This window comes from Mytilus californianus, unplaced genomic scaffold (assembly GCF_021869535.1).
Source record: "Mytilus californianus isolate M0D057914Y unplaced genomic scaffold, xbMytCali1.0.p SCAF_1, whole genome shotgun sequence".
Classification (NCBI taxonomy): domain Eukaryota; kingdom Metazoa; phylum Mollusca; class Bivalvia; order Mytilida; family Mytilidae; genus Mytilus; species Mytilus californianus.
In genome coordinates this window covers 3,547,774-3,559,597 of record NW_026262581.1, presented here as the reverse complement: position 1 = coordinate 3,559,597, position 11,824 = coordinate 3,547,774, and the positions used below count along the sequence as shown (strand labels likewise).

General features: G+C 32.2%; 1 protein-coding gene across 1 annotated transcript in view; it reads right to left on the bottom strand.

Moving 5' to 3' along the window:
• Positions 1 to 826: 826 nt before the first annotated feature.
• The window catches only part of LOC127722042 (serine-rich adhesin for platelets-like), a 43,397-nt gene continuing 32,399 nt past the window's right edge, over positions 827 to 11,824 (bottom strand). The window contains exons 8-11 of the mRNA XM_052229231.1: positions 9,258 to 9,506; positions 7,015 to 7,687; positions 3,200 to 3,320; positions 827 to 2,114 (exon numbers count right to left, since the gene is read on the bottom strand). Of these exons, the coding sequence (XP_052085191.1) occupies positions 1,919 to 2,114; positions 3,200 to 3,320; positions 7,015 to 7,687; positions 9,258 to 9,506 (1,239 nt within the window). The 3' untranslated portion in view covers positions 827 to 1,918. The remainder of the gene's footprint in view (positions 2,115 to 3,199; positions 3,321 to 7,014; positions 7,688 to 9,257; positions 9,507 to 11,824) is intronic.

Below are 11,824 nucleotides of genomic sequence, written 5' to 3'. Positions count from 1 at the left end.
TGTAAAAATCAAGCTGTTAAATGTGATTAAATTACTTTCACTGGACCTATTTTTATAAATCTCTAGAAGTTGACTGCAAAACTTATTCTTTATTGAAATAAACTGATCACATGGTCTCCATTTAAATAGATAAAGTTACCATTTAAGGTTCATCATAGCAAATTGGACAAAAATGGCCGTATTTACATATCAAAAACTACTCTGAGTACAGACTTACCTGTGCAGTTTAGAAAGTTTTAAGGCCTTGCATCCACTAGATATATAAAAGTTAAATGCATTTTGTGTTTCAGAAAGATAAAATATTTTTTGGATTTTGATGGGTATTTTTTTCTGTTCCTGCAGAAGGTGTAAAAATAAACTAAGTTGGGTAAATCTTTGAGATGCTCCCTCTCAGGTAACAACTGTATTGCATTGTATTGGTTGTCCTTGATTGGCATGGACAATAGAAGGAGAATAGATATCTACACAACAATAGGTGAGTTAAAGGGTATAACTGAGTGGACAGTATGAAATGTAATTTAGGTGTTTGTTTATTTTTACACCAACAACAGGAACGAAAACAAATGCCCATCAAAATCCAAAGAAGGTTTTATCTTTCCGAAACACAAAATGCATTTAATTTTTACATATCTAGTGGATGCTAGGCCTTAAAACTTTCCAAACTGCACAGGTTGGTATTTTTACACTAAGAGTCCCAAATGAGCCTGTATTGCTCGCAAAATGCCCGTTTATATCATTGACTGCTGTTGACGTTATATTTCAAAAGCGGGTTCTGTAGCAGTTAAACGTACCCCCCCCCCCCCCCCCCCCCAAAAAAAATGTCCATAAAACACACTTAAAAAATACCTTAAATAAAATTTGGAAAGTGGTTTCCCATATCTCGCTTAATCATATCAGTCAACCATGGTAAACACCCAATAAGACATTATGTAAGTATTTGAGAATTAAATAAATAGTTCATCGGCAAAATATCTTCCACAATGACTGGAAAATGAACAGAAAAAAACGTTACATTTATTAACCTTTCCCCTACAATAAAATAGAAACCCCCACAGCCGTTGAGGCTACTATGAGTTATTGAGTATGTCAACCAAAACAAATATCACAGGGAAAAATAACAACTCATAATACAAGTATATGCTATATATCATACGATTATCTGGTTACAGTGTGCGGGTGAGGGATTTTTACGCTGCGTTGAAGACCAATTGGTGGCCTTGGGTTTTTTCTGCTCTTTGCTCGGGTTGTTGTCTCTTTGACACTTCCCCGTTTTCATTCTCTATTCCATTAAAGGTTTGATATACGTGCTTTTCCCAAACATTTCTAGAGTCGTGTCCTGCATGCGAAAATAATTTCAAAAACTAAAATTTGCAAAATAGTCTTTTTTTATGTCATAGAATTATACATGTAATTTGTCTGAGTCCTTAGTCCGTAATTAGGTCAAAATATGGTCAACCACAACAAACTCATCTCTGATATATATATCTTATAATTATACTTTTGAAACAAAAAGCAGAAGTAGCTCAAAATCTTTAAGAGGACTGAAAAAAGAGAAATGAATACAAAATAAATACCAAAAGGGATGCCACTTTCTCTGTTTTACTTCTCTTTTCTATTCTAATAACGGGAGTATGTCGGTTATTCAAAGGAATATTAATCTAAATTAAAAATGTTCACTCTTGCACTTAGTGGATGGTTTCAATTGTGACTGTGGTTTCACAGGAAGAGAATGTTTAAAGTTTGATGATGGACAAGAAAAGCGAAAAGCTGACTGACGTCAAGTGATAGATTTTTTTTTAACAAGTAGCTAAATGATAAGATCTACTGTGGGCATTGCTGAAAACAAGACTGGCATTTATGTTATATGCTTGACTAACAAATATAAATATGTGGATATACAATAATTGTTACGCTTGTACTATTGTTGACAGTAGTCATTAAAGAAATTGCGTTGCCCATCTGTACTTGAAGTCATACTTGATACAGATGACATTGTATTGATTCGTGGAACATTTCTGAAATCCGGTTTGGAGTTTACTTCTTCATTATTCGATCCTCCAGATGTTCCGCCTGTGTAAATATTCCAGGAGTCGAATTGTGTAAAGCTCTGGTTCCTGCAAGCAAATTTAAAATCAATTAGTACCAAAAAAATAAAATAAATATAAATACTGGAGTTTTCCTGGAGCCTGAATGCCTACCGTGAAGTGTATGAAATCGAAACAAGACAAGTTAGGTTCAAAAGGTCGGTTTTTGTTTACAAAAAAACATTTCTATAAATTAAAATTCTGTATTAGATACATGCAATTGTTTATTCAAATAAACTTTTTTAAATAACAGCCACATTGAGAGTCAAGACGGGGAAACTTTGAACGATTTACTTGTAACTGAGATCCGTTATATCAAAATTTAGATCGCGTAAAACTAAGTACATCTATTCCCTATAGATTCTTGATGTTTTGAAATTTGGCTATGTAAACTGAGAGAGATAAACAAACTGTTGTTTGGGTAACCGGGTCACTCGACCTGATCTAAACGTAGAACCGATGTTTTTTTTTCTTTCTTTTTTTACATTTGTCTGCATGTTGGTCGAATAATACCAAGTTTATTCAAGATAAAGAACTCTATCAGGCAACGTTGCATTTAACTGTTTAAACTATTCCAGGTCTTTGTCAGTTGAATAACTCCGTATTGACTTATATTAAAGGCAAGTTTAAAATAGTTGGTTTGATTCATTTCAATAAAACATACGCAATCTGAAAACCTTAGAAAATTCACATGATATTTTTTTCTAATTCAACATCAATTTTCAAAAGTTGATCGATACTATTAAAATTCAAGGTAACCGTGAATTAAGCACACCGAATAATACATATTTTCACGATTCATGTTGTCATCGGAGATCTCCCAAATCAATTTGATACAGAATGTTAATAATGCATTTTGTTGGCTTTAAAGGTTTTATATACATCTAAATAATGGTTCTTTACTACGAACCATGATGAAGAATTATTAGTTTTCGCTTTATGATATAAATACAGAGGGTAAAACCATAACCTTAGATTTGCATATAACAACAACTTTCACATTGGGACTATCTTTAAGAAGAACACATGCAGTATAAGGCCTTATTTGGTTTGGTAGGATAGGGGACGAATATATAAGTTTCGAAGCACGAAATTTACAACATAAATATTATTACCTTGGTGTAGATGTTTTGAAAATTGACTTTATCAAGAGTATGGCAAAAAAGATTACAATAAACAAAAAAACCGTTCCTCCCATAATAATAGGTCCAATGTAAGAAATCAGTTCATCGGCATCTGAAAACGAAAAGTAAACGAAAACATGTGAATATTAGGTATATGATATAGATTATGTCCAAGTCCTTAAGTTATGAAATCAACTGCATGTATGAAAAATAAGAGTAGCAGTAGTTTGCCAATGTTTAAATTTCGTTAAATCATTTTGAATATACAAATCAAGATTTAACAACTATCGAATCGGAAACGAACGAAAGTGGACGCATCGACAGGATAAACGTCTATTACAATGTTTAAATCACATGCCATGCGAATCCCGACTCAGTGAAATGTCGCGACATATAATTGGACGCAATCTTTCAATTTGCAGAACAAACGACTAATTTGATATCTTTAGATCACAAAACGATGTCTCTCGAAAGTCGAGACACATACTTATCTTAACGGTCATCCAATTCGTGATGGTGACCGTTAAACTTTTGCAGTGTCGATTTCAGTCGTTCTTCCTCATTACACTGCTGGAAAATTTTTGCGTTAGGAGGACAACCCTGTTAATAAAGTCCTTGTAACTAAATAAAAGTATAATGGGGCAGAGAGTATTTCACTACGGAAAAGTGGAAAGTGTACATTAGGAAAATGAAATCGTTACGTTTGTCATATATCATACATTAGTTTGAATTTGCTCATCTATATCAAATTCACGTGAATCAGGCCTTCTAGTGTCTGTAGTATCCTTTATTTCAAGTTAACTGCCTTAACCGAAATGCAAACGTTAGTTAACATGTGGGTTTTTGAGTGAAAGAACATCATCAATATATCTGAACATGAACATAAAGAACATGAAAAGATGCTTTTTTTTTTTTAATTTTACAAGGTTTGAATGAAATCTGCTGCAAAGAAATACTAAAACAAGTCGGCCAGTAGGAGTGTATAATAAGTAACCATTCGAAAACCGACTGTTTGTTTAAATATCAGTCACCAAACTTTACAAATATGTTGTCGATAAAAAGTCAGGAATTTTGATGATAATGTCATTGGTGTATTTGTTGATGGAATCAGTGCGGTTCTTCACAGTGTACGTTTTTTGTGACTTATAGCAGTGCTCAAACGTATACAGTCTTTTGAATTAGCAAAGTCATAGAAAGTCACACAATTCTGATAAAAGCCCCTGATGTCAGTGTAAAGCGACATAACTTATTTATCTTTTATCTAATATATCATGCATAAAATGATGTTGAAAACTCTAGATGTAAGAATATTTGCCTATAAAGCAACTATCATTTTCTCCGTACTTATTTAAACAGTCTGTAATATAGAACTAATAAATGGAACAGTTAGTCTCTAACAACGAGGTTTACGCATACGTATATATGTTGTGTACAAGTAATCATTTTGTACAAATTATAATTTGTATAAAAATATGTACAAATTATAATTTACATTTTGACTTTGTACAAATTTTAATTCACTTATAACTTGAACAATGATTTATAATATGGATTTTGGTGAAAAAAAGCATTGATACACACTAAAGAATTGCTATTAAATGACCACACAGTACATCTACATTTTGTATTTACAAAATACAAAAGTAGTTCTTTATACTAGAGCAGGTGAGTGAATTATGGCATCGGGAATTGCACAAGATCTTTTGACTTTCACATTTACATTTAGAAGTGCTGTACTCTCCTTTGCATTTACATGAAAGAAACCCCTGATAACCTGTTTTAAAGGCCTTTTTAACTGCTTCACGTAGCGAAAGTTAAAGCTCAGGAACGGTTGCTGTGACTAAGCATGTAGCTTTCCCAGCTTTAATTTGACTCTTAGACAAATAAATATCTTGTTAAAATCATACAGCTGTTCCAATTTGGTACTAAAATTCTCCAGATTCAACAATTACGCCTCAGATATTTCGAGGATCAGCTGGGGCACGATCATATTGAGGAATATGTATAATGACAGTAACCCCAAACAACAAGTTCTGATAATTACTGTCTTGTTTCCTTGGTAAGACATTCGTCTTGGATCTATTGGCCACATAGCGCATGCTTCCTGGCAAGAATGGTTGGTGTTTAAATATCAGTGTCATACTCAATTTAGCTATAATCACATTATGCTTGTCCTTGGTGTACACATAATTGTTCTTTCATGTATCATTCTCTGCTAGGTTCAGAACTTTTTGGGCAAATTTATCCTACTGATCAACAATGCCGGCCATGTTTACACTATTACATCAACTGATTAATGACTAAAAGAGTACATAAACGCCTGGGATATATAGCTTTGACAACTTATTAAAGCAATTGATGCCAAAATAAATTGGCCGTTGCAAAGTGTTCAAGAAGAGTTTAATGTGAAAGTCAAAAGATGCAATTCCCTGCTCAAACGAATGATAAAGAACTATTTTTGTATTTTGTAAATAAGGTTTACTGTATGGTCATTTGATAACAATTCTCAAATGATAGTGTGTATCAATGCTTTTTTTCGCCAAAATCCATATAACAAATTATTGTACAAGTTATGAGTGAAATTTCGTCAAATTTTGTACAAATTGTAATTTGAACAGACACTTTTTGTACAAATTAAAATATTGTACAAAGTCAAAATACATATTATAATTTGTTCAAAATGATAACTTGTACACAATATTCAAACTTTATTTTATTTTTGTGATATTTTAAGATACTGCTATGTTTACATTTCTGCAATAACAAATATTTCGTATGTTTGTTTTTTTCGCTTTGTTTAAAAGCAAATTATGATAGCTTTATAATTAGGAGCATAAAATTGTGATTAACAATACAAAATTGCTGCAGAACAAAACCATCGCGGATCTGAAAGTGCCAACAAACAAAAAAGTTTTCCGTGTTAAAAGTACATTGTATTTTTTTGCATCAAAGTTGAACTATGGAAGATAGAAATGTACCACAAAATGACAACGCTTTTGCAAACGAAAAACAACTAAAAGATAAACAAATCAATTTAAACACTACATAGAAGACTTGAAATTGAACAACACAAACCAAAGCAAAAAAAAACCCAGAAAAATATAACCAATTTCATCTTAACAGAAAAATAATTGTTAGCCAGACTATGACTGCCGTTTTAGTAGGATGTTGATTGGATTTGATAATAAATGGTACGATAAATGGTTCTATAAGTGGGCAACGGGTAGAATATTCAGACGATCACTGGAAAATGAGGTATGTTGAATAGGGGCAAAATTAATTCCTTGTAACATGCCATCTACTGGCCCCATAATCAATGCGAGGATTCTTTAACATACAAAGTGTCATAGAATTGAACGTCCTCTTTCTTAGCGGACTTCGCTGCACATTTAGGCATCTCGTGCAGTCAAACACCGCTACCTCTTCAGCTTATGTCTTACTGTCTGACGTATGAAGTCCATGTTCACCATATTTCTATTCCCAGTCAACGCTTGGGGTAGAAAATCATTAGGAGCGAGCACATTTAATAGATACTGAATTTTAGATATTAGTTGTGAAATTTGACTTATCTTTCCAAATAATGTACCATTACATTTAAATTTAACGTGTCCAATTGGTTGTCTTGGTCGTTGCTGTACTTTGCAGGTTTTTGATTGAGGAGGGACTTTACAAATTGTTCTTGTTTAATCCTCACCAAAGGTTCTTTGAATTCAATTTTATATAAAGAAGGAGATGTGATATGACTGCCAATGAGATAACTATATTCAAAAGAAAAGAAAATGTGAGGATGTAAACATCAATACTACCTTCCTGAGTTGTATCTTTATATGTAGTTGTTTTGTCTGTAGTAGTCGTGTCAAGTGGGGTAGAGTCTTGATGAGACGTAAGTGGTAACTGATTTTTAGTTGTCAATGAATCAGATGTGGTTTGTTGAACGGTTTTTGTTAATTGTCTTGTTGATGTCATCAAATCAGTAGTTTTCAACTGTTGTGTTGTCGTATCTTGTGGTGTTGTATCTTCAATTGTTGTTGTACTTTGTGTTGTTGTTTCTTCAATGGTTGTTGTATTTTGAGTTGTTTTTTCTTCAATGTTTGTTGTACTTTGTGTTGTTGTTTCTTCAATGGATGTTGTATCTTGTGTTGTTTTATCTTCAATGGATATTATATCTGGTGTTGTTGTTTCTTTAATTGCTGTTATACTTTGTGTTGTTGTTTCTTCAATGGTTGTTGTATCTTGTGTTGTTGTTTCTTCAATGATTGTGGTATCTTGTGTGGTGGTATCTTGTGTTGTTGTTTCTTCAATGGGCGTTGTATCTGGTGTTGTTGTATCTTGTGTTGTTGTTTCTTCAATAGTTGTTCTACTTTGTGTTGTTGTATCTTTAATGGTCGTTGACTCTAGAATTGTAGTTGTTTCTGTTGTAGTCGATACTCTATCCGTTGTAGTATCAATACCAGTTGTTGTAAAATCTGGACATGAAGCCTATAAGTAATCATAAAACAAGTCTTAATGCAAAATTTGATGTTTCCATGTATTATCGTTGGATAACAAAGTTGCAAAATGCAGAATAAGCTTTTCTCCAATGTTTAAGCCGTAAATTATACGTATTCACAAATCTGTTCAACATTTGTCAAATGTTTGGTCAAGAATTAAGAAAATAAGACATGTGTGATAAAGTTGAAGATTTTTCAGGTGATATTTTAGTATGAATAGTAACTGCTTATACAAACTATTTTAAATAATTGAGTAAAAAATCGTAGACCGACAAAACACAACACTTAACACGTAAATATTAATTTACAACACTGATGCCGAAGGAAGATTAATTCGTATTACAAAAATACATTTTAATTATGCTATATATATTGTAATGCAATGCAAAAACTTTAAAACTATAGAGTGTTTCCTTTTCAGTGTTTTAAAGTTTTGTTGAAATATATTTCCTGTTTCTATCAAACATGATCAATGCAGTAGAATGTCAGGTGCATTAAAATTGAACTAAAACGTAAATCAAATTATACAAATGAAAATAAAAATAACACAAATAGTATTCAGGGCGAATTTACTGAAATAACAATTTATTAATGCTGAAACTAAAGTAATATTCATTGAGTTTATCACATGATATATCTTAAAGAGAGGCGAAAGATGCCAAAGGGACATTTGTATCTACCTAGGAAAACTCGTGATTGGCTGTTGTTTTATATTTGAGCATCAATCTTCAAGTATCATGCAGTAACGTTGTTGAAATATGCATTAATTTAATATAAAGTGACATGTCACATATTATTTTGGTAGTAAAATTTATAAAGCAACACGCAAAAAAAATAATCTAAAAAAATAACAGTTTGATGCATTAACTGTAGTTTGAAATAATCATTATTTATAAAACCATTTATTTTACATTACATGATGTAAACTACATTTTGGCAACGTATTCAATCGTATTTAGTTAAAAGTTACAGCCACTTTCGCATGAAGAAGTAGTTGCAGAGGAACTGGCGAAGATTTGCGCTGGAATTCGTTATCAGTTTTAAACATTCGTGTTTTAGCTTTTCTTTGTCAGAAATAATGTGTAATGTTTTAACATCTGTATTCTTCTTGTAAACGTTTAATCTGTGTTCAAGATCTCGCTGTTCATTTGCTTTGCAATTTATATGAATTTGTGTAAGCTTTTGTAATACGAGTCAGTACATCATATCCCTTAACACCAACAAAAAAACCCATTGGAAACAAAGCATTTAATTTATATTATAAGTAACAGAATAGTCAGATTTTAAACTGACCTGTATCTAATACTAAACTATCAATACTTAACTAAATTCAATATAAAATCTAACCCCATCTGCATGAATGAGATGAAGAGTTGATGCAGGAAACGTAGAAAAGGCAACATAAGGAACTAACTCAAAGTACCATATTCAAAGACTGTGGCATTCCAAAATAAAAGTCCTAAATGATCAGATGATACTGACTAACAGTTACACATCATGTGTGTAATATAGTCATTAATCATAAGTAAATCTTTTTTTAATTAAAGTATGTCACTTACAACAACCACACACGATATCGAAGAGGCATTACAGTCGTAACACTCCTCGTCATAAATTATAATGCTGACTGGGTCACTAAATTCAATTCCATCATTTGATAATCTTAATTCATATCCTTCAGCCATTCCAGTGTTCAAAGTCGACCTTTTCTTACGGTTTCTACTTAGAGTGACAGATACCATGAAAGCAGTCCTATATTCAGCTTTTACCATGACTGGATCTGCATATGTTTTCGAATCGCCGTTAACCTGAGAGAAAATAAAATGAAATATCAAGTTTAGGGTTCCGGAAAAACGATCGAAAACAATTATTTGGAAGCATAATTCCATAAAATACAGACTTAAAACCCTGAAAGGACATAAACATAACAACAAAAGCCGCATAAGGAATCTGAAAAGATATGTATATGTCTAATGATTTGTTGAAACTCAAGCAAATTAGAAAAAATCTATATGCCTGTACTGCCTGTACCAAGTCAGGAATATGACAGTTGTTGTCCATTCGTTTGATGTGTTTTATCATTTGATTTTGCCGTTTGATTAGGGACTTTCCGTTTTGAATTTTCCTCGGAGTTCATTATTTTTGTGATTTTACTTTTTGCATTTCTGTAAATATCGACAATGCGATTTCCCTCCTTTTACGGCTAAAACTGTACCACTTTTACTATGAAGTTTTGAAAAAAAATATATCCTAGAATGGAAAGTTCATATGCACTACTTTTTTTTTCAAAGGTCAACATATAGGGCTGTGTGGCATATTTTCAACATTTATATGCCCCGAACTTCTATGAGTTTAAACTTACACTAAAATTCTGTACTACCCTACCTTGACTTTAGGTCTTCCACATATTTCAATTAACCCGCTATGCATGTGTATATTTATTGGTCCCAAGTTATATCTCTACGAGATGAAATATAGAGATCATTTCTAGGAACCAGTACCTAAACAGAACAAAATATCTATGAATATTATATATCTCCCCAAAAGAGGCGTGGTTTGTGAAACAGCTGTATTTACAAAGTGCAACCTTTAAAAAGGGTAAACAGTTGTAACCACCAAATAGACAATGTTTCGGCATTAGTCATGATTTATCATGCATACATGGATACTTCTTTAGTTAAATCATGACCCATGCTAATAATTTGTCTACGTTGTGGTTACAACTATTTACCCTTTTAAAGATTTTTTACTGTCTACTCTTTAGAAGAATATATTTATCAAATATTATCAATGAAAGTAACGCATCAAGCTCAGGGAAAGTTGACGTTAGAATTAAGAGTATCTCTGTTGTGATAGATTGTAATATAATGCATAAAGAAGACAACAGGAATTACTAAAAATATTGGATAGTACTACAGACAACACCAACCACCAACAACCAACTCCTCAAAGAAAATACGAATACAAATAAAGACAAACAACAACGAACAACATAGTACATCTACCTACTGGATAATCACCAACTTGGACAAGGAAATACCAGACGGCACATAATTCCATGTATTTAGATAGCTTTGCTTTTAAAGGATTAAATTTGAGGTTTGTCTAGAAATCCATATCAAGCGCAACAAAAGCTTTGATAAACTGAAGCTGAGGTCTTACTTGTTGCATGAATGTTGTGAAAAAAGCAACATGGGATATTATTCTAGAAAGAAATATATTTTTCGACGTTATGTAACCAGTGTCAAGTATGATTCATTTTATTTAATAATTAATAATGAATGAATCTAATACGTTTAATGACTGACTGTCACAAAAAGAAACTGTAGATAATAAATCACCAGCAATCTTATATAATTAAACTGGTTCATCGGTTATCAAAGAGAACACCTTTATACTAATCGGCAATTTGTATATTTTACCTAGATCTTACTGCCTGATATTTTTCAGGATCATGGGTAGGACATGATAATCGAAAATATTAGTAAATGACGTCACACTTTAGTGCTGCAACGTCACGTGTTTATGGCCATCCGCATCAATTATGTCAATGAAATACACGCGACTTCATTAACACAAACGAATAACTACCACAACGTTTGTACACGTAAAAACAGTTTTAATAATTATTTTGTTTTATTTTATATTCTCAACCACAAAAAAACCAGTTGTTAAGACAAATTGCCGATAATAAGAATGATAGCATTTTTCTAAACTGAATTTACCAGCCCTCAGGCTCTATTGCAAAACTATGGATATAATTAAAAGTCTTTGATATTAATATGACCCCCGTTTTACATAAAGCTGTACATTTCGCTATACATTTTCATGATCATTTGGAGTTACTGTCTTGAATAAATACCTCAGGTACGTTCAAACAAAACATTTTTTTTAAGTAATTGTTTTTGACGAGATCGGATTGAAGAGGTCCGGTAGAATATTTCTAAATATCAAATATAATGGCATCCAATCTATCTAAGAAGACCACTATAATGCTAGTTGTATTTTATAAATAAAATACTTGGCGCTTGAATTAATATTCATTGTACCACGAGTTGGTCCTTTATGTCAAATATTTTACCATGACCCATAGCAAAAATATAAAATTTTTGTTTTTCAGAATAGA